At 38.9% G+C, this 24109-nt stretch overlaps 1 protein-coding gene across 1 annotated transcript in view; it reads right to left on the bottom strand.

The window, feature by feature from the left end:
* Nucleotides 1-11396: 11396 nt before the first annotated feature.
* Nucleotides 11397-24109, bottom strand: part of sf3b1 (splicing factor 3b, subunit 1) — a 53013-nt gene continuing 40300 nt past the window's right edge. Inside the window, exons 18-25 of the mRNA XM_078551820.1 lie at nt 19365-19586; nt 18782-18964; nt 18546-18657; nt 18253-18373; nt 17789-17920; nt 17121-17393; nt 14769-14985; nt 11397-13014 (exon numbers count right to left, since the gene is read on the bottom strand). Of these exons, the coding sequence (XP_078407946.1) occupies nt 12856-13014; nt 14769-14985; nt 17121-17393; nt 17789-17920; nt 18253-18373; nt 18546-18657; nt 18782-18964; nt 19365-19586 (1419 nt within the window). The 3' untranslated portion in view covers nt 11397-12855. The remainder of the gene's footprint in view (nt 13015-14768; nt 14986-17120; nt 17394-17788; nt 17921-18252; nt 18374-18545; nt 18658-18781; nt 18965-19364; nt 19587-24109) is intronic.

The following is a 24109-nucleotide window of genomic DNA, read 5'->3' as shown; positions in this document are numbered from 1 at the left end:
CTTGCAGTTTGGGGTTTTGTACCACACAGGGTGATTCATTACCCCTTCAGCTGTTGAGGAAGCTTACTGAAATCTTTCTTCAAAAAAGTCTGCTTCCACCAATTAAAATGATTATATTTAAGGGTAGCCAGCATACTAATCGTTTCAAGGCTGAATGTTTGTACAGCTGTTTATTCACTGAATCTGCTGACCAGAGCTGAGCTGATCAAAACATGGAATTAATGGTGGTTAGAGAGAGGGCCAGTCCTCACTGTTGAGGAAAATTGTGGAGGCAGAAGAACATTGGGAATTTTTTTAGTCTCCAGTTCTGATTTTTGTCCACCAGTACAAATTGCAAAATATGTTTAAATCACAAAACTCTCATTTGATCTCTGCTACAGCTGTTTAGAATTACGTTTCTTTGGTGCACAATCAGCCTGCTGGTTTGGGAAAAGTTGTCTTCTTTTTGACAACGACTGAGCAGTTTGCTCCATAACATCCTTGATTCAGTAAATTCTTGCAACATTGTGCTGTCATTTAGACAACAGTATTCAAAAAGTAAACAAAATGCTGTAGAAATAAAACAGAAATGTGGCTTTTCCGATAAACACACTACACAATGTGGTCCTGAACACGTAATGAGATACTGTGATTATTCTGATATAGTAGAAAAATAATTGAAAATTTCTGACCCTATAGATTTCCATACTTAAACAATTAAGAATAAGCACCCTTGTGGCAACTGACTAGAGTGGTTGACTCAGGCACAAGAAGGCAACATTGGGATACACAAAGAATTTTTAGGTACCCGTCTTCTTGCTGCTACAAATATGCTTTTTGATTTTTAATAACACTATTTTGACTTTTCTAAACATTAGAAGAAAAATTATACTGCCTGTTGTATGAAGTTTCCTCATTAATTGTTACTAAATTTACTTTTTTTCAATAGTTTTAGTTGCAGTGACTTATACATTTGTAATTGCCTTCAAAGGTATGCAGTCATGCAGTAAGAGTGCCATAATTTGTTACTTTGACATTTAAATCTACTCTTAATTTACATATCAGCCCACACATTCTTACTAAAATGATCGTATATTAAAACCAGTGCAGATTTGATTGCCTTTATATTTTTAATATGCTGGAATTATGTAAATTTCACTAGAATGTTACACAAAATGTTGCTCGTTCTACAGTTTCCCAACAATATGTTTATTTGAAATTTAAGAATTGCTATTAAATCTGGAGCTCATTTCCTTTCCTGTCTGCATTCACAAGATGGAGGAAGTGTGGGTTTCTAGAGAGCAAATGGCAGATTCGGGTCATAAAGTGAACTCAGTAGGTGGCGAACATACATTAAACACCCAGATCTTCTGGAAGTTCCAGCGATGCTTGTTTCAGATGTCATAACCTTCAGCAATGATTTTGGTCAAACTTTGTTTTAAATGTTGAAACAGTGTAGAAACCTCATGAAATATTGATTCTGTTTATATAGTTAACTGACAGAAAAATAAAAGTCCCATGACACCAGTTACTGCAACCACAGGAAGTCAAGCTTTTAGTTAAACACAAAACCTAACACTGCACTAAGGGCTCCAAAGGAGAGTAAAATAAATAAGCCATGAATATAATCATTTAGCTTGTTATAGTACCAGCCTGAGACTACAAAATTAGGAGAACCTGGGAAAATATCCAAATATACAATTATTTTAAATAAACAAATATAACTCAATACCATGAAAATATACTGCAAAGTATATGTAAAAAATTCTGAAAAGCTTGTAAAACTGTCATCTTAGATATTACGTTTTATTTCTCACAATATTACACTAAGTTATGCATGAAAAAGATTATTCACTATTTTGCTGATATTTATTTATCGTACTAAATGGACACACATATCACCATATTCTACTTGTTCTGACAACAGAAGAGTCTCCGATACAGATGTACTGTAAGACCATTGTAGATTGTCCTAAAGATTACAACTGTCATTCGTTTTATATTGACAAGTCCACATCAGCTGTGCTAGTGCATATTAAATACAAATGAAGTTATAAATTTCAGTTTGAAAAAGGCAATTGTCTGCCTATAGACGATGTAGTTTGCTGGTCAGGGCCTTAGGATGTTTGACTAATGCCAATAAGCTAGCTTGTAACTAGATCCTAGGAGGCAACAGAGAAGTGAAACCTGGCTGGAATAGCCCACACTTTTACTATGGAGCCGGGAGGAACATTCCTGCTTTTCCTGGCTCCACAGAAACAGAAGTGTAATAATAAAAAAAGTTTACTTAATCTTTTTCTTGGCAGTTTCCAGTTGTTCCTTTGAACATCATTAGTTAGGATAGAAAAGATCTGGATCAACAGGGCATAATTGATATATAAAATTTGATCATGATTTTTGATCTGGGTACTAAAGCCAAAGGTGGTTTTGATTGCATATTCAAGGTGCCTAACACCTGTGTGCAGCAGGTGCATTGAACATTTGGAAGGTGCTGGTTTCCAACCTGGCAGTCAACACACTTCCAGGGAAGGTCGGATGCAAGAAATCACAGCCTAAAATTCGGTTCGCTGTCGACCACAGCCACCCCCCGACCCCAACCAGGAAATGAGCACCATGAGGTTGAATTCTTCACCCAGCATGTTTCCATTCATAACCGATGGATTGCCACTTACTGTTGTACTCAGGGAATTTTGTACAAGAGCATGTGGCTCAGCCATCCTTTATACAATAACGTTAGGTTATCCAGTAAATAATTAATTCATAGTATGGCTCATGTGTTATCTCTTTAGTTTCCATGTCAAATTAAATAAGATAAATATAAAGCCAGGGCAAAATTATTGGCATCTCCATCCTGGCTTTTCACAATGTGCCACTGCACTTGTCACTTGCTGCTGAGTAATTGGGTACAACTGAGCATATAATATTCCAGAGACATTACCAAGGGTTGCAAGAATAATTCTGCACTATTTTGGCAGTTTTTCATAAGTATTTTTAAAATTTTGAAATCTGTTCAATCTCAAAACTTATTGGATAACTTAAAGTTACTGTATGTTAACAGCAAAGAGTACCTCGTCAAGTCATGCAATTTGACAGAATTTGCCAATCGTAGTGCGCATTCAGAAGAGAGAAGGCCTATCAAGCTGCTTTAACCCAACTTTGGTGTCTGGAACTTCCTCCTCAAAGGGTTGTGGATGCTGGATCAATTGAAACTTTTAAGATTGCTATCAATTGATTTTTGCTGGATAATGTTATCAAAAGATATGGAACAAAGTTGAATAAATTGAGTTGAGGTACAGATCAGCCATGTTCTAGTTAAATGGTGGGACATGCTGTAGGGGGTGATGTAACTGGGTATAAAGAAACGTGAACAATATTTCAATGGTTGTTTCCTGGGAACAATCAATATACCTACATTTCAAAGCACCATGCACCCATTAATTACTACCAAGCTATGAGATAACAGTTTATTGTCAATGAAATGCTTTTTTCAATGTATAATGTTAGAACCTGTAAGGAAGTCCCTTTGCTTTTTCTTACTCTTGGAACTTTGTAGGTTGTATCCATATCTTCTTATACTTAAAAGTATAGATTGAAGCCTATTTGGTAACAAATCCATAAAGAAGAATTGTTTCAAACTATCTCGTAGAGAGGTCATTGTCTCATTGTAAAGCATTTGTACCTCCCCCTTGTTCATGTTTGTGTGTTCATTGGTACTTCTGCCCTCCAAATGTGACATGCTGAAAATACTAAGACAGATTTTAATTCATTCACTGTGATAAAATGAAGCCTTTATTAAATTATAAAAGATGGAAAGGCAACCAAGGCAGTCTTTCAAGTAGATATCATCATTATCTACATTAGCTTAGCCTTGATATACTTCTGCAGGTAGATCAGCGATTCAACCTCTCCAGTGAATTCGCAAGTTGCTATCTTCCTTTGGGTTGGCGTGATTTCCAAACTGGGTTACAATCTTTATCAGATTTAACTTCATTGTCATGTCCTTGATCTCAGCTCTCATTTGCAAAATCTTCATCTCAAGTGACAACATGATTTTTGGAATTTCAGTCTCTATTCATTGCTGAATGGAGTCCTTAAGAAAATGTGGTATATGTCTGCGGTGTAAGAGTGCTTATTATTTCATTGTCAACCTGGTCCTTACTAATATGGAAGGAACTTGCAATTTTCTAAACATACTTAACTTTACAAAAAGCCTTCAGTGGGTCAGAATGATATCCAAGTGGCTGACTGTATAGTAACCAGTTCAAATAACTGTACCGTCTCTTGCAGAAGCTTCATTGCCTTGAATGCTCTGTGGCATCTCCTAAAGATTCTTATTTAATAAGTTCCTTATTCTGGTTTAGCTATAACAGTACTAAACAGTTACATAGATATTCTTTCTCTTCTGTATAACATTTATAATTATCAATATGGATCAGCTTTTTCATTCCACTGCACAATCCATGATTCATATGCTATTCCCTCCATGGTTTCTGTTCTCAATTGTCCTAGAGCATGGAGTAGGCAAAATGAATTAGCCCTTTTCTCACTTCTGAAATTCCAACATCAATTGACTGTCTCAAGCATGCATATATTTTAAACCACAGAATTATATGACTATTTAGTTGATTTACTTCCCTTTGTTGAATTCTTTGTATATTTGGCTCCATTGTGAACAGCCGCTCCTCTTTATTCCTATGGTATAAAAGGTTATGGTTAAGCGAGTCAGAGGTCTCCGGCCCTTTACTGGTAGATTTTCCTTAGTTCTTGTCCCTGATTTCACTCCTCTAGTTCTTTGGTATCTTTACAAGCAAGTAGCGGTTTATTTTTTCCAAAGCTAGGAGTTTGTTTTTCAATTATCAATTCATTGTGACTGTATTTCCAAATTCTTCAATTCAGTATTTTAAGTACAGTGTAAATTTACATGCTCTTCAATTCCTTATGCATTCAGTTCAGCGCAATCGGTTCTAAAATGATTGACTTTTTTTCAAGATAATTATTCCTAATGATAAATACCTTATCTACTACAGCACAAACTTTCCTCAAGTATTGATCAGGTCTCAACATTGTTTTTAATTTGTCTCCAAATGTCCCAAAACAGGGCTATTTCTCTCCTGTGGGTATAAATCCACACAATTTTCAGCTATCAGGTCTGTGCAGACCTTTTCCTCTTTGATGGTTTTGAACTATTTTGATTTAAGGGATATTGATTTTTTTGAAAGATTTTGAAACAGATTTCCTAGCTCACTGTCAAACACAAAGTTGAACGTCAGCAAAGCCTGTAAAAACTGTAAGTCAACAGTTTTATCTGGAAAAGCCATTGAGGTAGAAATTGGTAGGTGTTACACTCAATTTGCGAGTGTGGTAGGGCACAGTATACCAATTTAGTAATGGGATGGTCTATGCCCAATCTGTGCAGGCATTGGATCCACTGCTAAATTTGTGAGGCACATTTTAGAAGTGCCCACAGTGCTTTCATAAAATGGGTGTTAGGCCCCTTGAAAATGTTATTTAGTTGAACACCTGTTGAATGACCTGTATGTAAAATTTGTTACCAATGAGTCGAGCAGGCTTAAGCCTGCCCAGCTCTGGATTCTTCAATAGTCTATGCAGATGTCAAGTAAAGCTAATTTTTTTAACCTTTCTGTGGAGCCAGGAAGAGCAAGTGTGCTTCCCTAACTCCACAATCCTGACCATCACCCCCACCCTCCCTTCCCCTCAAAAATGCTGAGGAAGCAAATATTAGACCAATTCCTGATCATATTCAGGATCCTTGGTTTGGGAGCATGCTGCCTCAGCCTCAAAATGAATCCAGATGAAAATCTACCCCATTGTGTCAATATTTTCCTTTTTGCAGTCATGAATTTCACAAATGTGATATCTTGTGGTCCAAGTTGACATAACATAATGGGTTGATTTCTAAATTGCATTTGAAATTGTTTTTCAGAAAGCCAGTCATAAGTAATTGAGAGATATTAAGGTAAGTTGTATGAATTTGTGCTTATGGCATAAAATCCTGCAGGATGCTTTGCCAACCTGCCCGAAATTTGCAATATATGCTCCTAGCAGTTGAAGCTCTGGATCAGCAGGTGATTTCAAAAATCCATCTATATACTATAATTACATGGGTTCAGCTATGTAAATATGGCAAAAGTAATAATGGGGTACCCAGTTTCAAACATAATTGTATGGTTTTATAGTTTTGGCAATTTTTAAAAGCGCACTGAGAATCATATCTATTGTTGTGGTTACATCTACTTAAAAGAATTTTCTTTACTTTAAGTCTCTACCAGCAATACAAAACACATTAACAGTGGACTTTCATTGGACATCAGTAGAAGTAAATGTCTTGAAAACAAAAACTGGACATGTCAGAGTAACAAACGCTCCCTCTCCATTGCAGGTAACAACCTGGTCATCAGGTACAAGGCGCTCTTGGTGTTGCTGTACATGTTGGAGATCTGACCCATAACCCACTCCTGCACCGTGACGATCACCCAAAACATTTTCCACTTTGTCTGTAGGTCAAAAATGGACTGTGTCCACAGAGACACTATGTGCAAATCTCTGGACAAGGGGGGAAAAAAGTACCCAATGTTACCCTCATCCTGATGACTACCTTTGTGTGCAGCTGCATCAAGCTGTGCGTGGACCCTTGTTACCCAAACACCAATTATTGCTACGTGCTGAGGTTCTACCTATCCCTGGTAATGCAAAGGATCGAAACAAAATACTGCGGATGCTGAAAATCTAGAACAAAAACAAAAATACCTGGAAAACTCAACAGATCTGACAGCATCTGCGGAGAGGGATACAGTTGACGTTTCGAGTCCGTATGAGTCCGGGTCATACGGACTCGAAACGTCAACTGTATCCCTCTCCGCAGATGCTGTCAGACCTGCTGAGTTTTTCCAGGTATTTTTGTTTTTGTAATGCAAAGGATGGGTCTCGTCACATTCCCATGGAATGCTCCATTCAGATGGACCATGCTATACTACCTATCCCTCGTGGAGGAGCTTATGCAGAAAAGCACCTTTGGCCAACAGGCAGTGGTGCGTATGTAATATCTTTGAGGTCTTGCAGGAAAAGGACATGCTAGATCCTGTTGGATGGTCCCCTGAACAGACTGTCAAAGTCATTTGGCAGAATGCCTCATCACCAGAACTTTCAAACAAGAACCAAGTAGCATGGCTGGTGGTGAGAAGGACCCTTCCATCAGACCTTTCCTGCACTCTTGGAGTCTCAGCCCCTCCGAACATCACCCTCGAGGTGGCTGTGGTAGGGAAGAGACTGTTGTCCACTTCCTTCTGGAATGAGCCTTTGCAGAGCAGGTTTGGAAGAAGATGGAGTGGTTTTTGCCAAACTGTTCCAGTGCAGCTACAACATTGGCATCTACCTGACAATGTGAAAAATTGCCCAGATACGTCCTGTCCACAAAAAGCAAGACCATTCCAATCTGGCCAATTACCACCCCATCAGCCTTTTCTTGATAGTAAAGTGATAATCAGTGCTATCAATAACCTGCTCACTGATGCTCAGTTTGGTTTCTGCCAGGGTTACTTAGCACCTGAGCTCATTACAACCTTAGTGCAAACATGGACATAAAAGCAAAACTCAAGAGGGGACTTGAGAGTGACTGCCCTTCACCTGCATTTGACCGAGTGTGGCATCAAGAAGCCCTGGCAAAATTGAAGTCAATGGGAATCGGAGAAAATTCTCCACTGTTTGTAATGTCATACCTAGCACAAAGGAAGATGGTTGTGGTTGTTGGAGGCCAATCGTGTCAGTACCAGAACATCTCTGCAGGAGTTCCTCAGAGTAGTGTCCTAGGCCCAACCATCATCAATGACCTTCCTTCCATCATAGGTCAGAAATGGGGATGTTCACTGATGATTGCGCGATGTTCAGTTCCATTCGCAACTCCTCAGATATGGAAGCAGTCTGTGTCCATATGCAGCAAGACCTAGACAACATTCAGAGTTGGGTTGATAAGTAGCAAGTAACTTTCGCACCACGCAACTGCCAGGCAATGACTATCTCCAACATTAGAAAATCTAACCATTTCCCCATGACATTCAATGGCACTACCATTGCTGAATCCACCAACATCCTGAGGATTACCATTGTCACAAAAGTATCATTTTTTCATAGTATTATTGTGGGGTATTGTAGTCTTATGTTGGTGTATGTATGGATGGTTCTGTCTCTGTGGCTGATTTAATTAAAGATGGATAGGCTACAAGGTTGAAATTATCAAAAGTTAGGTGTAAAAGGGCATTTGGAATGCTAATGAGTGAGCGAGGGTAAAGTCAGCAGATAGGGTGTGAATGAAATTTGCATTTTAAGGTAAGTGGAGAGGTGTTTGGTTTTCAAAGAGACATGGTAGGATGTTTACAATTAACAAGGTAAGGAAGGCAGGTTATTACGTTGATTTTTCCCAAAAGGGCTGACCACAATGACAACGTAAAAGATTTTTATATTATGGGAAAAGTAAATTCCAAAGACATATGGGAACAATGGGATTTACAGATTAAAGAGGAAGGGATGGGCAACAAATGCTGGCTCTGCCAGCAATGCCCACATACCTTTGAAAGATGGAAACAACCAAATTTAATAATTTCACACTTCCCCACATTATACACCCTCTGCCACCTTGTTCCCCATTCACTTAACCTGCCCATATCTCTTTCCACCTTTTTTGTCCCCCTAGCATTCCCACCTAGCTTTGTTTCATCAGCAAACTTATATTGCTCTCTGTCTCTTCATTAATGTAGATTGTAAATAGCTGAGGTCATCAGGTCCTGTCAGATTTTAGTTGCTCAAGTTTCTCCAGTACTTTTTCTTTCTGATATTTATTACCTTAACTTCTACATTCTTTTTAGCCGCTAGGTTATCTTCTATTAGTTGTATGTAACTTGTGTCTTCTACTGTGAAGACAGAGATATTTGTTTAATTTCTCTGCCATTTCCTCGTTCCCTATAATTTCTCCTGACTCTGCTTCTGAAGTTCCCAACCCAGAGGACATTCTGTGCTGTCATCCTCAGTGCTTCTTCCAATTGATGACCAATGTGAAGGAGTACTGATTCATCAGCTGAGAGAGAGATGGTAATCTGCAAGAGGTTTCTTTGCTCATTTTTGACCTGATGCCATGAGATTTCATGGAGTCCAAAGTCAATGTTGAAGAATCCCAGGGCAACTCCCTCCTGACTATATATCACTGTTCTGTGCCACCACCTCTGGTGGGTCTGCCCTGCTGGTGGGACAGGACATACCCAGGTCTCAGTTTAACATCTCATCGGAAGGACAGCTTTTGACAGTATAACACTCTCTCAGTACTGCACTGGAGTGTCAGCCTGGTCTATGTGCTTAAGGCTCTAAGTGGGACTTGAAACCACGACCTCCTGCTGCAGAGGCGCGAGTGCTACCCACTGAGCCGAGACTCTCACAATAATAAATGCTTGGTTTCCAATGAACTGTACAGGATTTTACGATATACAAAAATAAGAGCTTAATGTACGGCTTTGCATGCCCTGATCCAAATACCCTCACTTGACCTTTAAAGTACAATTGATCAGAACAGCCTGTACACGTTACAAGAGAATGATCAGTGCATTTTTAAAAAGAACTATCCAATTAATACTGTAGTGAGACTCTAATTTTACTGATTTGGTCAGCCTTACATGAGAAACTGGAACAAAGTTTTTATTAGGCAGCTCTTTTATTTTCTACATTTTATTTTTGATGCCTTTTGCCCTTCCGTGAAGTTGGGTCCCAATCTGCTCAGCTAGTCTTTTTCATCTTACATGAATCTTCCCTCCCAGATAATTTTCACACACCACTCAACTTAATCTGCTCAGGTGTTGGGCTCCCCTTCCCATTATCTGATAACCCATTCCTTAGCTCCATGACTCACTGACCCAAACCCTGCATGATCATTTATATTTTACTTATATAGCTGATCAAGTACTCAGGAAGGATGACAAGTTGCCCTTAGACATTCAATAGTTGATGGTGGAAAGAGTGTTTCTTCTCTTGGGCTGCATTCTACCTTTTTTTATTTCCCAACACAGGACATACGTAAAGATGAAGAAACTTAACATGTCAATGCAAAATTTCACTTCAGAAGTCACCAGTATGAACTGGATTAGTTATTTTGAAGAGAAAGTTTGAAATAACAATTTTTAATTTTTTATTTGTTTCCATATATAGACATTCCTGATTAAGGCTTATTTTTAAATAGGTCCATTTTTACAATAAATCTATAATACAGCATAAATGGCAAGTTATAGGCCATGTTTAATGGGTTTTAACCCAAAATAACAGTAAGGAGAAACACTTGGCCAAAATGCCACAATTCTTGCAACCGCAAAATAGAAGATATTTCTTCCATGCAGAGGTCAACAATCTTGACCCCCTGTGCACATGTGTATAACATGGATTATACTCTTCTCTTTTGCCTCTAATGTGACAATTTGGTTGAAATATTTCCTGCGCCAATGCAGTTTTGTATTTATAGTCTCAACACAACCAACATTCACTGAAATTGACAGAAATAACTTGCAAATGTAAAATTGGAGGATGCTATTTTTCAGTATTCCACCCATCTGATGATGCACAACAGCAATGGCATGATTTTTCTTCACCACACAACAGATCATGAGCTTCCTGTTAATACTACTGCATGTTCTGCATTAGTGGACAGAAGTAATGGCCCTGAAATTTCCTCCCCAAATTGAAGCACTCACAAACAAAAGACTCCATTTAAAAATTGGTTTCAAATCTGGACTTTTGATGGTAACTCAGTATAACAATGTTCCCACCTAACAAAATGAATTATATACATCTGAAAAATTAACATACTCAGTTTTTCCCAACAGTATTCTCATGACTCCCAACAGTTGGGTTATTTCAATTTGAAGTTATATAGTATAGCAAGGAACCAGTTTTTTAAAATCACAAGAATGATTCAATTGAAAATGTTACAAGTGGAGCCCTTCCCCCTCCCTCCAATAGCTCAGTAGGGGAATGCATCATGTACTCAGTCATCTTTACCAATTTAGACCTCCATTAAAGTGGTGATAAAATGCTACAATTTGCCTCAATATTCCAACTAAATGGGTGAAGATAAAAGTTAGGATTCTCATTCCTGATGGAACTGCATATACATGAGCACCCGTTAAAAGCATTATTCAGCTCAACTGTGCTGTCCTTCACTATCACATATTGAGGTTCGTATAAAAATAAAAAGCTACTTGAGCAAAACAGACTCAGTCACGAGGGACTTCACATATACTATATATGAGGAAGATTAAAAGATTAGAACAAAAAATATGGAGCAATTAGTTTTTGCCCATCTAGAATCACAGAGAACTGTGACATGAGAAAGTAAAATGCATTAAATATTGATAAAAATCTGCAGATGTTTTTCAAAAAATGTTTATTCCCATATTCTCAACAAAAACCTCTACAATATTTGTACTAATAAAAAAAGCACTAGGAAGCATCAATACAGAGAGACGTATTTATTAAAACACCAAGTTTACCTACACTAAATTCTTTAAACGAAACAGAAGGTACAAGCGTGCTAGTTGTGGATATCATATGTGAACCTGACCACATAACTAACGAGTGACGAGTTTATCATGTTGGCTGAATTCACAAGTTGTTGAATTTAGACTTCAAATTTCAATATGCCAGAGTGGGATCATAACATTAATCCTGAAATTTATACCGTGGTAGTGCTACTAGATGTAACCAAAGGATTTATAAATATTACACAGTAGAGAACGTAAAGTATTTACAACATAAGCTGGAGAGATTTAATGGCAGTGAAACAGTACTTCATGAATTTACCTCCATATACCTGGAAGAATTAGCCAACACAATGTCACTGCTAACAAGTTGTTACGAAAAATATAGAGAAGATAATCCGAAAATACCTGGATCAAAGATATCAAACATGTTTTTAACCTTCGTGGAGCTTTTTATAGCTGGTAACCATTTGCTTTTCCACCTACTTTTTAGCTCCATGGGCAGGAACCACAGTGTAAGTCTCCTTATTGTTCATTAACAGTGGCAGTTTTCACAGAAGGCTTATCACATGATTAGGACACTAACGTTCCACTGGGATAAACAGCCATTGAACCTTGCAGCGACACGGATTTCAGAAAAGGATTAGTTCACTTATGGTTTTCAGCCTGTCAATTTGATTGCAGATGGTGTACTTCGGAGTAGGGATCTCTATTTTCCCCCGATTAGGACAGTGTTTGCACAATTAGCAATCTTACATATTTTCTGAAGATCTTTGTCACAAACTGTAGAAAAAGCTGTGCAAAGTGAACCATTATATTTTAGCAAAAGTAGAAAAGATGCATTTGGTCATGTAAAGAAAGTGGGGAAATGAAACCGCCATACAAAAATTAAAGAAGATAATGTGATCCTTGTTTGAAAACCAGCTGATTTGAAACTTACTAAAAAAAGCCTCAAAAATAACTTGAGAAATATAAACTGGACTTAGACTTTTTATGTTTATTTTTTGTTAGAAACAACCCCTTAACACAAGGAATTTAACCTAAATCTCAATAAAGACAAATTTAAATGAATTGTAAATTGAGCATTCATCATCCTGTTGGTCACTATAAGATTTAGTTACTTAACATCAAGAACAAGTAATGAGACAAGAAGACTAAGTCCCATTTAAAATAAAATTGTGCTACTAGCCCTATCCACTTACTACTTTACAATCTGCCCCAACAAGATGATAATGTTTGTATTTCAAACTCTCATCACGTCACATCTGAAGCACAGCATAAGATTGGGGAATAACAATTCAGCAAAATAGCAGACAACAAAGACTATGCAGAGAATGTTAACCCCGTTTTATAAGATGTAGTCAAGTTCATAGCGGACATGTGTATTCTTTTCATCATTGAAGATCCTTGGATAATGTGCAATAAGGGCATCCTGCGAGCCTATGTAGATGGAGTTGTAAATCTTCCAGTACACGTCACGTACTTTCCTAGCGGGATGGAACAAGCCCTATCAACAAAGAAGGAAAACATTACAACTCTGCTGATGTACCAATGGGGATATTAGTACTGGGGAAACGTGTTTAAATACAAATACTTATTGCATTAGGGCGTATAAGATAATTATATTTTGGGGCTGGAGCTTTAAATTTGGGTAAATGAAGTGGTCATGTGAACTGATCTGGAGTCTGCCCGATAGTAAGTCTGTGTGGTTTGATTGTTAGAGATCAAAGGGAGGCTTAGATTGTTTTACTGAGAATAATGTGCAAGCTATTTACGCTTGGAGATGATGGCAGTAAGTAGTCTTTGAGAGTCCCATGAGTAGACTCTAAATCTCCCAGAGTCCTAGGAAGGTGTTGTTGGTATGGGGTTTTAAACAGTTGTACTGCAAGCCATCCATTTACTTCTAAGATGAAAGGGAGCTGGGAACAAAGATAGCTAATTAGCATTTCTACCTCGATGCAAGGTTGTGTTTCATGTTGCCATGGGCAAGAGGGCAGGGGAAGCCACTTTTGATCAGGTTACAGACTTCCCTACAAATCAATGAATATCACAGTCAGACAGCAGAGATTCTGTGTGGTCAGTAGAGAAAAGATTGCTCAACTTTGCGAACTACCACAGCCGGATGCTGGAGGGAGGAGCTCTCCAGACGAAGAGACATGGCAGCCTTTTATAGATTCTGAGAGATTTGTTCTGGCATGGCCAGGGGAAAGAATCATCAGAGCAGGCTTTCCTGCTGGTAGTGGATTTTAAAAACTCTCTGAAAACTGAGGAATGTGCCTGGAGACAGTCACTTGAAGTTACTACGTGGTGAAGTGGGGATATAGGAACCCCCTAGAAGCTGGGAGCGCCTTTGGACTGTTTGTTAAAAGGACTGTAATTCTGGAGAGATTGTGATGGGTGATGAGCATTAAAGGGGAATGTTCCTCTCTGTGGTTTAAAGTATAAGTTGCCTACAAAAAGAAAAGTGTTTAGTCAATATTGCTTTTAGTCATTTGTTACAGTAAAAGTTTTAAAACATGAAACCTTGATGTTCTTTCAGCTATTAATTGGAAGTTCAAATTACTTTTTAAATGTTATTGGTCTCTATGGAGATTGTAACAGTTGTGAAATTTAAGGCAAGAAAACTTCTGGGAGTATATTTCCCTCTGCTCCATAATGCAAACATTTTCAATGCAACTATAAAGTGGATTTATTGTTTTTAAAAAGGGGAACTTGGTGTACCAGTGGATCAAATCAGATTGGGAGAGTGTTTGGTATAATCTAAATGCAGTACTTCAATTTATCACACTTTAGTTCCTTAAAATAACTTTGCTTGTCTGAGGAAGGGACTGCCCAACGGTGAAAGGCTGAGTTAGTTAACCTGGATTGCTTTTACATGGTTTCCAATTTAATCTGACATTAGTTTCAAAACAAATAAATTTGTAACTTTCAGCCAAGATTGTAATGCTTCACAAAATATTAGGATGCAGATTTGCATCCAAGGCAAATTGTTAACCTTAGCTTCACGACTTTGAGGGGGCTGGGCAGTTCCCTAGAGAACAAGGGAAAAATTGGGCACCTTGGCTACTCTTGTGCACCTTCTTTGAAGTCACTTTTACAGGTTCTCTGGGGCAACCTGGAAGAAAGTATGCATTCCATGCTTTCAAGAAGAGAAGCTGCAGGTCATTACATCAAGGTCATGGGAAAGCAGTAGGCGACAAGCATTTGCATGCAGAACAAATCTCATTCAAATACAAGGTGAGAAGTAGTGTGTGAACTTGCCTGTAAACAATACTGTAGCATTCTGCAAGGACCTAATGCAACCCTTAAACCTTCCAATGCTCCCATAACTGCCTGAATAACATGTGGTGATGTCTCAAAAACATTGGGCCATACGTAGTTTAACAAGTGATTCAGTGCATCTTCACAGCCAAATCCATATACTCCCAGGGACATATGCTGCACAACTGCACTCGCTGTCTGTCTGTGAACCAGGTCTCTACCATAGGAAAAACAACAAATATTAATTGGTCATTAAAATTATTACATGTGCTTTAAGTTTCTTAGCTATGGATATTATAACAAAAACATTTAAAATTCATGCTTCAACATCTAAGATGCTGTAAAAACATCTTCCACTGAAACTGTAATGAGGAGCATATGATTGTTTGTAAGAAACCCCCATTTCCCATTAACAACTTTGTTTGGGAGGTGAAAGGAAAGAGAATTAACAAAATCGTTCAATTAGTTAGCTTTGTAAATTAAAAAGATTTTATGTCGATCTTCTAAACAAATAATGAAGAGGAAGGATTTGAAGATAGCAATGAAAGTTTAGTAGGGGAAGTTTGAGGCAGAGAGATCAGCTGAGGGACAGAAACCAATAGAGGTCAGTAGATCGGGCCAATCTGTAAATGGGCAAGAATGTAGGTGGTGGAACTCTGCATGAGTTGAAGTTTAAGGAAGTTAGAACTCATGAAGCTTGCAAAGTTTCAGCCACAGCGGGGTTGAGATGGATGATGCTTCGGAGAAACTAACATTCTTTTTAATGAATGGTAGATGTGGCTCAGGGCACGACATGGAGGTGGTGTATAAGATTAAACTTGAGTTGGAATGGGGGTTAATCGGTAACTAAGGAAAGGAGTTACTGGCAAGGGTCTAAAAGGATGTCAGCAATCTTCTCAAAGTCAAACTCCAAGAAATATTGGCTCATCCACAAGTTGATGCAGACAGTCTGATAAGTACAGTAACTGGCATGTCATCAAAGGTGGTGGTGAAGAGGGAAAACTGGACATTATTTGTGCATATATAACATCTCTCCCCTTGCTGGTTGATAATGTCACCAAGAAGGAACATATGGATGAGGAATAGAAGAGGGCCCCAAAGATGGAAATTTGCCACACAACCAAAGTAGTCTTGCAGGAATTGAGGAGAAACTAATGTACTAGCTACTCTGGGGCAGTAGGATTGAAACTATGAGATCACAGTGCCAGAGGAAGAGGATGTTACCTATTTAAAAACAAAATTCTGAGGGTGTGGGCATCACTGGCAAGGCTAACATTCAGCATCCATCCCATGCTAATTATATCAAGGAGCACGAGGTGGGATCCTGCATCATGTGCAGGGAATGTCATTTATCAATTCTAGTTCCCGAGTGCTGCCTCAGCTAACTCAGCAGAGAAAGGCAAATGTATCGCAGTGGAAACTTTTCAACAATGCCTTGATTTACTGAAGGAGTCCCCATTTCTGTTCCAATTTAATACTCATCTCAGCTTGAAAGAACGAGTGAGCAAATGAGCTGGTTATCAGACTCACCAATAAAGGCACAACAGAAGTCACACTCCCCAGATTGCTCCTCCTTTCTTACTATCTTAGAAGAAATCAGAACTCTCTATGTAGGACACGACTATGGGGAGCATCAGTAAACTTTGTGCAGTACTGTACTTAGCCTGCGACACTCAATTTATTCAAGGCAGATTTCTGATAAACAAAGGATTCAAGGGTTGGGGGGGGCGGGGCAGACAGCAAAGTGGAGTTGAGACATAACCAGATCAGCCATGATCCTAATGAATGGCAGAGCAACCTCGAGGGGCTAAATGGCCTTCTCCTTTTCCTATGTCCAACGTTCTTATGTTTCCATGTCTCAATAGGCTTGCATGCATTTTTAAATTTTAAGATGAAGACAGTACTTGTCACTAAAACTTAACAGTATAGCCATCCATCTTTTTCAACAGTTTTCAAAACACAATATTTACTTGCATGTGTGTAACTATATTTTGTTATCAAATGTCTCATTCAACTGCTGAGTATGACACAGATGGCTATTGCTGCATGACTTTTAGGTGTTCATGTATAACACTGGAATATAATCCTTCCCTAGAATGTTAATTATTTTAAAATAACTTATATTACTTATTTAAATGACTTTTAATAAGAAAGTTATTTTTACACATTTTGCATTTGTTAGCCAATTCAACTTCAAATGCAAAACATGAGATCTATATTAGACTACAGGTAACGCAAGAAAACAAAATTAAGACCTCCATTCTGAATGAAGAGGTTTGCTCTATGTCTGAGTAACAGTGGTCACTGACTACTTGAATAACTGTCATTATCAGCATTCAAAACTGGACTCACCTGTCCATTAAAGCATCTTCAAGTAATGGTGTAACTGCATAAATATAATCCTTTCCCATTTCTCCAATGTACTCAAATAAGAATGAAAGAGATTTAAGCACACCATTCTGGACATTCAGTTCAGGAACTCTGTATTCATTCATCAAGGCAGGTAACACAGTGAATGGAGAGCATGTTTCTGCCACAATAGCAATAGCTACTGTGGTACAGACTCTGTTCTGGCGTTCTTGAACTTTCAGGTTATTTAATAGTGTGGCCAGTACATCATGTGGGCTGAAAGAAAGTTAAACAAGTTGAGAGATGCCACCTGAAAGGTGCTACTTATATAGATGGCAAATCATGGTCAAACAATACCAGAAATATCAATACCATTTCTGCAGATCATTACAGAAATAAAACACTTTCTTTCAAATACCAACATAAATCTATTTTAGTTACTGAATGATGCAACACAAGAAAAACAATTTTAGGTCCTCTATAGTGAATCAGAGATTTGCTGCTGCACAGTGGCCTTGTATCACTCATTTCAGCTTTTACACAGTTGCATCTAGAAACTTAATTTAAGTGAAACAAACAATAACTACTGTTGCATAGAAAAAGTCAACAAAAAAGAATGAGCAGAACCTTGTGCTCCACTGTTTGCTGTAACAAATTCAAATGTAACTTACCCAATAGCTTTTGCAATGTAGCCGAAAGTGTTTACTGTTGCCCTTCTGATGGCTTTTTTGTGTGCCTTCAAAAGTTCTAATAATTCAAAACAGATCCTCATCCATTCACGAGCAGATACATACTCTGCACCACTGAAGAAAAGACCCAATGATGTTTAGAAACAGTGAATTGACATCACTATATAATTTCTGATCAGTATAAAAAAATTACAATCTCAAACCAGTTTGAATTGCATTTCTACACATTTCAACTTTTCAAGACACAACAGACCCACTTGTTGGGATTTTCTTTTAAATTATTTAAGGTTACCTGGATATAAATTCCATTCTTATATTCTGGCATGCTCACATTTGGTCAGATAAGAACAGAAACAATGGTATGGTTTGACTATTACACTTGACAAGACAAAAACATAACTATGCAGTTTACTACTATTTAGACAAGTTGTAATAATGCCAATTACCGATCTGCAATACGTCCAACCAGGTCAATACAATTCTCCTGAACTTTCTCATGCCTGTTCTTCAGAATTGGAGTGAGGCGTGGAAGTAGATCCTTAATAGGTGGAGTCATCTTATGCATACCTGTATATTAAAATTGATGAAAAATATTTTACAATGGATCTTTTTTTAACTTCACCTATCTTCAGGAAAACAATTAAAAATTAATTTTAATAATCCAAAATGTTTTAGTTCTCCCTAAATAATATTTACCATTACATACTATAATGTATATTTACCAACGTAATGTACATACCTATAACATTTACAATAGCTTTAAGTGCTCCCAAGATGCTACCCAGAACCTCGGGATACTCTTCACCAAGGTATTCATATAGCACAACACCCAAGTGGCCCATCAGTTTTTCCTACAAATAAAAATACCATAGATTAATTCACATGATTTGGATTGGAAAAAGTCAAAATATAGCTGAAATGAAATTCACTGGAGTGGCCAGATAAGTCAAATATTACACTAAAAAGTTTACATACCTCTTGACATGTCTTCATGACAACTGCAATTCGAGAGATTAGATCTGCAGCTTGCTGTCGCACTTTGGCTGATTTGTTGTTTAGACGCCACAACACTGTACCACAAATCTGGGGTAAATAGGGCTTCACTCGCTTACCTAATGCATTTACCACTGTACCAAAGCCATTCAACATTACAGAATCCTAGAAAAACACAAGGGTCATGAATACTAGGGCAAATGTATGAAAGGAAATAATACACAAAAAGACCTACAGACATATGAATTAGGAGCAGGAGTGAGCCCTTTGAGCATGCTCCGCCATTCAATGAGATCATGGTTGATCTTATTGAATGGTGGAGCATGCTCAATCATGGTTGATCTTACTGAACCTATACAACTATTCATTGAAAAAAAGTCCGACCAAAGTGAAAATGCTATAGCATTCTAACATTTGAAAAAGTTGTTGCAAAATCAAGTCAAACTGAGCAGAAATTAAACTTGTAGCCAGCATAATTGCATGGCTAATTGAAAGAAACGAGTTTTCCATTCAATCACTCAAAATGTGCAGAAAGTTGCAGTTTAATCTGATCATAGATGCACACCTCAGTAGTCTGCTCCTGGAAGGCATAGAGGATACCATCAATAAGCTGTTCTTCCAGTTTGTGGTCAATGTCGGCAGCTCCCAAGTTACCCATAATCTTTTCAATGGTTTCCATCACCATTTTTCTGTATTGCTCAGCTTCATCTTTTAAATCATCAACTATTCTAGAGATTATTTCAGCTGCTCCAACTTTGTTTGCAAGTTCCACTGTGGTGTCTACTAACTGTAAAGAAGAGAAATATCAACATTGTTATTGCATGCACCTTAAACATGATTGCTGTATTTAAATCCTTACCTGAACCAGTCAACAGGTGATCTTTAAAAGCTGATCACTGTCAGATCCTTTCCAGAATATATAAAAGAATGGATTAACAACTGAAAGGTTACCAAAAATTTCCTCTCAACATATCTTCCCACAGCTTTCTGAAGTAATGAATCTTGCTCAGCTACAGTTGCACTGGCAATAGCATTACAAGGCCAGTCTTCACATGTTAACCCAAACAATAAGTGTTAACATACTATTCCAGCTAGGAGAGCATCAATCCAAGCTCAATCCATGCATCATCTGAAGCACAAACATACACAATCCCAAGAAATCATGGAAAAGCAATTCTGGCTGAATTTTCCTCTCCTTTTCACAGGGGCATTGAGGCCACCAAGCTGTATTTCTACAGTAATCAGTTGACTCAGTCTTTTAACTGTTATGATTGACTTCTTACAATCAAATTATTGTTGAATGCAAGGTATAAAATACTGCTAAAAAAGTGTGCATATTTAATAATTTAACAACATGGTAATAGATAAAATAATGGGATTTAAGGTAGACAAATTTCCAGGACCTGGTGATTTCCATCCTTGGGTATTAAGAGACAAAGGTAGGGAAATTGCAGCATTTACTTTTCAATGCTCTCGATTCAGGATGCGTGCCTTTTGAAGTGGAAAAACTGTAAATGTCACTTCATTATTTAAGAGCGATAGGAGAGAGAAACCAGGTTACTTCAACTTTAATACTTGAACAAGTATGAGTTAATCAAAGAGTTGGCATGGATCAGTGAACAGTAGGTCATGTCTGACTAATCCTGTTGAATTTTCTGAGGTCACAAACATGTTGGACAGAAAAACATCTGTGAATGTTGTCTATATGGACTGCCAATGTCATTTGATAAGGTTCTGTGTAAGAGATTATAAATGGGAGATCTTTTTGAAGCGACACTAAATTATGAGGCACAGCAAGATTTGTAAATGGGAGCAAGGAGTGACAAAAGGATCCGTCAAATTAAGTTTGTGGTCAAAATTGTGGCAGGTGATTTCACTGTGGGGAAATGTGAGGATATCCACTCTGGATCCAAGAAAATCATGGGTAAAGTTTTTAGCTCAGCGATCGGGCATGTGCCCAACCCGGCCGAGCATAAAATGACATGGGGTGACGTCAAGCGTGACATCATTGTGCACTTGCGTGATATTTTGGTGAGCGGGAATGCGTCGGAGTCGGTAGCGTGCCCGCTGACAATTAAAAAGCCTATTAAGGCCATTAGAAAGGTAATTAAAATAAATTTATCGCTGCCTATCCAACCTTATGGTTAGTGGGCAGGCGAAAAGGCCAAGCAGACTTTGCACTTTTTTGGAAACTTCATCCACGGGCAGGATGAGATTTCCAAAAGCAAACAAAAAAAATCAAATAAAATCTTTATTTTTTCATTAATAACATGTCTCTACTCACGTGACAGAGTCACATGAGGGGACGTTTCATTACATTTTTATTTTTTTAATTATATTTTTTCACACATCTTCATCTCCTGAGGCAGAGAGCTGCCTCAGGGACCATAAGACATAAGAGCAGAAATTAGGCCATTCGGCCCATCGATTCTGATCCACCATTCTATCATGGCTGATAAGTTTCTCAATCCCATTCTCCCGGCTTCTCCCCATAACCTTTGATCCCCTTACCAATTAAGAACCTCTCTATCTCGGTCTTAAATACACTCAATGACCTGGCTTCCACAGCCTTCTGTGGCAATGAATTCCATAGATTCACCACTCTCTGGCTAAAGAAGTTTCTCCTCATCTCTGTTCTAAAAGGTCTTCCCTTTACTCTGAGGCTGTGCCCTCGGGTCCTAGTCTCTCCTACTAATGGAAACATCTTCCCCACGTCCACTCTATCCAGGCCTTTCAGTATTCTGTAAGTTTCAATCAGATCCCCACTCATCCTTCTAAACTCCATTGAGTATAGACCCAGAGTCCTCAAACGTTCCTCATATGTTAAGCCTTTCATTCCTGGGATCGTTCTCGTGAACCTCCTCTGGACCCTCTCCAGGGCCAGAACATCCTTCCTGAGATACGGGGCCCAAAATTACTCACAATATTCTAAATGTGGTCTGACCAGAGCCTTATAAAGCCTCAGCAGCACATCCCTGCTTTTATATTCTAGTCCTCTCGAAATAAATGCCAACATTGCATTTGCCTTCCTAACTACCGACTCAACCTACAAGTTAACCTTAAGAGAATCCTGGACTAGGACTCCCAAGTCCCTTTGCACTCCAGATTTCTGAATTCTCTCCCCATTTAGAAAATAGTCTATGCCTCTATTCTTCCTACCAAAGTGCATGACATCACACTTCCCCACATTGTATTTCATCTGCCACTTCTTTGCCCATTCTCCTAACCTGTCCAAATCCTTCTGCAGCCTCCCCGCCTCTTCAATACTACCTGTCCCTCCACCTATCTTTGTATCATTTGCAAACTTAGCCAGGATGCCCTCAGTTCCTTCATCTAGATCATTAATGTATAAAGTGAAAAGTTGTGGTCCCAACACTGACCCCTGCGGAACTCCACTAGTCACCGGCTGCCATCCTGAGAAGGACCCCCTTATCCCCACTCTCTGCCTCCTGCCAGACAGCCAATCTTCTATCCATGCTAGTACCTTGCCTCTAACACCATGGGCTCTTATCATACTGAGCAGCCTCCTGTGCGGCACCTTGTCAAAGGCCTTCTGGAAGTCCAAGTAGATAACATGCATTGGCTCTCCTTTGTCTAACCTACTCGTTACCTCCTCAAAGAATTCTAACTGATTTGTCAGGCATGACCTCCCCTTGATGAAACCATGCTGACTTTGCCCGATTTTGCCATGCACTTCCAAGTATTCTGAAATCTCATCCTTAATAATGGACTCTAAAATCTTACCAACGACCGAGGTCAGGCTAATCGGCCTGTAATTTCCCGTCTTTTGCCTCACTCCCTTCTTAAACGGGGGGGGGTTACATTAGCGATTTTCCAGTCCTCTGGGACCCTCCCTGACTCCAGTGATCCTGAAAGATCACCACGAACGCCTCCACTATCTCTTCAGCTATCTCCTTCAGAACTCTGGGGTGTAATCCATCTGGACCAGCTGATTTATCCACCTTCAGACCTTTCAGGTTTCCTAGCACCTTCTCCTTAGTAATGGCCACCATACTCACGTCTGCCCCCCGACTCTCTTGAACTTTGGGGATGTTACTCGTGTCTTCCACCGTGAAGACTGACACAAAGTACTTATTCAGTTCCTCCGCCATTTCTTTGTTCCCCACTACTACTTCCCCAGCGTTATTTTCCAGCGGCCCAATGCCCACTTTTGCCTCTCTCTTAACCTTTATATATCTAAAAAACTCTTGCAATCTTCTTTTATATTACTGGCTAGTTTACCCTCATATTTAATCTTCTCCCTCCCTATTTCTTTTTTGGTTGTCCTCTGTTGGTCTTTGTAGGCTTCCCAATCCCCTGGTTTCCCACTGCTCTTTGCCGCATTGTATGCTTTCTCTTTAGCTTTTATGCTGTCCCTGACTTCCCTTGTCAGCCATGGTTGCCTCGTCCTCCCTTTAGTATGCTTCTTCTTCCTAGGGATGAATTTTTGCTGTGTCTCCCAAATTACTCCCAGAAACTCCTGCCATTGCTGTTCCACTGTCTTTCCTGCTAGGCTCATCTCCCAGTCAATTCTGGCCAGCTCCTCCCTCATGCCTCTGTAGTTGTCTTTATTCAACTGTAATGCCGTTATATCTGATTCCAGCTTTTTCCTCTCAAATTGCAGGGTAAATTCTATCATATTATGGTCATTTCCTCCTAAGGGTTCCTTCACCTTAAGCTCCCTTATCAAATCTGCCTCATTACACATCACTAAATCTAGAATTGCCTGTTCCCTGGTGGGCTCCACCTCAAGCTGCTCCAAAAAGCCATCTCGTAGACATTCCACAAATTCCTTTTCTTGGGATCCACTACCAACCTGATTTTCCCAGTCTACCTGCATATTGAAATCCCCCATGATCACTGTAACCTTGCCATTCTTACACGCCTTTTCTATCTCCTAGTGTATCTTGTGCCCCACATCCTGACTATTGTTCGGAGGCCTGTACATAACTCCCATTATGGTTTTTTTACCTTTGCGATTCCTCAACTCTACCCACACAGATTCTACATCATTTGACCCTATGTCATTACTTGCTATCGATTTAATTACATTTCTTACTAACAAAGCAACCCCACCCCGCTCTGCCAACCTGCCTATCTTTTCGATAGGATGTATATCCTTGGATATTTAGCTCCCAGTCCTGATCCCCTTGCAGCCATGTCTCCGTGATGCCCACCACATCATACCTGCCAATTTCAATCTGTGCCACAAGCTCATTTACCTTATTTCGTATACTGCGTGCATTCAGATACAACACCTTCAGTCCTGTATTTCCCATCCCCTTTCTCATTGTCGTCCCTTTATCTGAT

This window comes from Cetorhinus maximus, chromosome 11 (assembly GCF_964194155.1).
Source record: "Cetorhinus maximus chromosome 11, sCetMax3.hap1.1, whole genome shotgun sequence".
Taxonomy (NCBI): Eukaryota; Metazoa; Chordata; class Chondrichthyes; order Lamniformes; family Cetorhinidae; genus Cetorhinus; species Cetorhinus maximus.
This window is presented reverse-complemented; position numbering and strand designations above follow the sequence as displayed.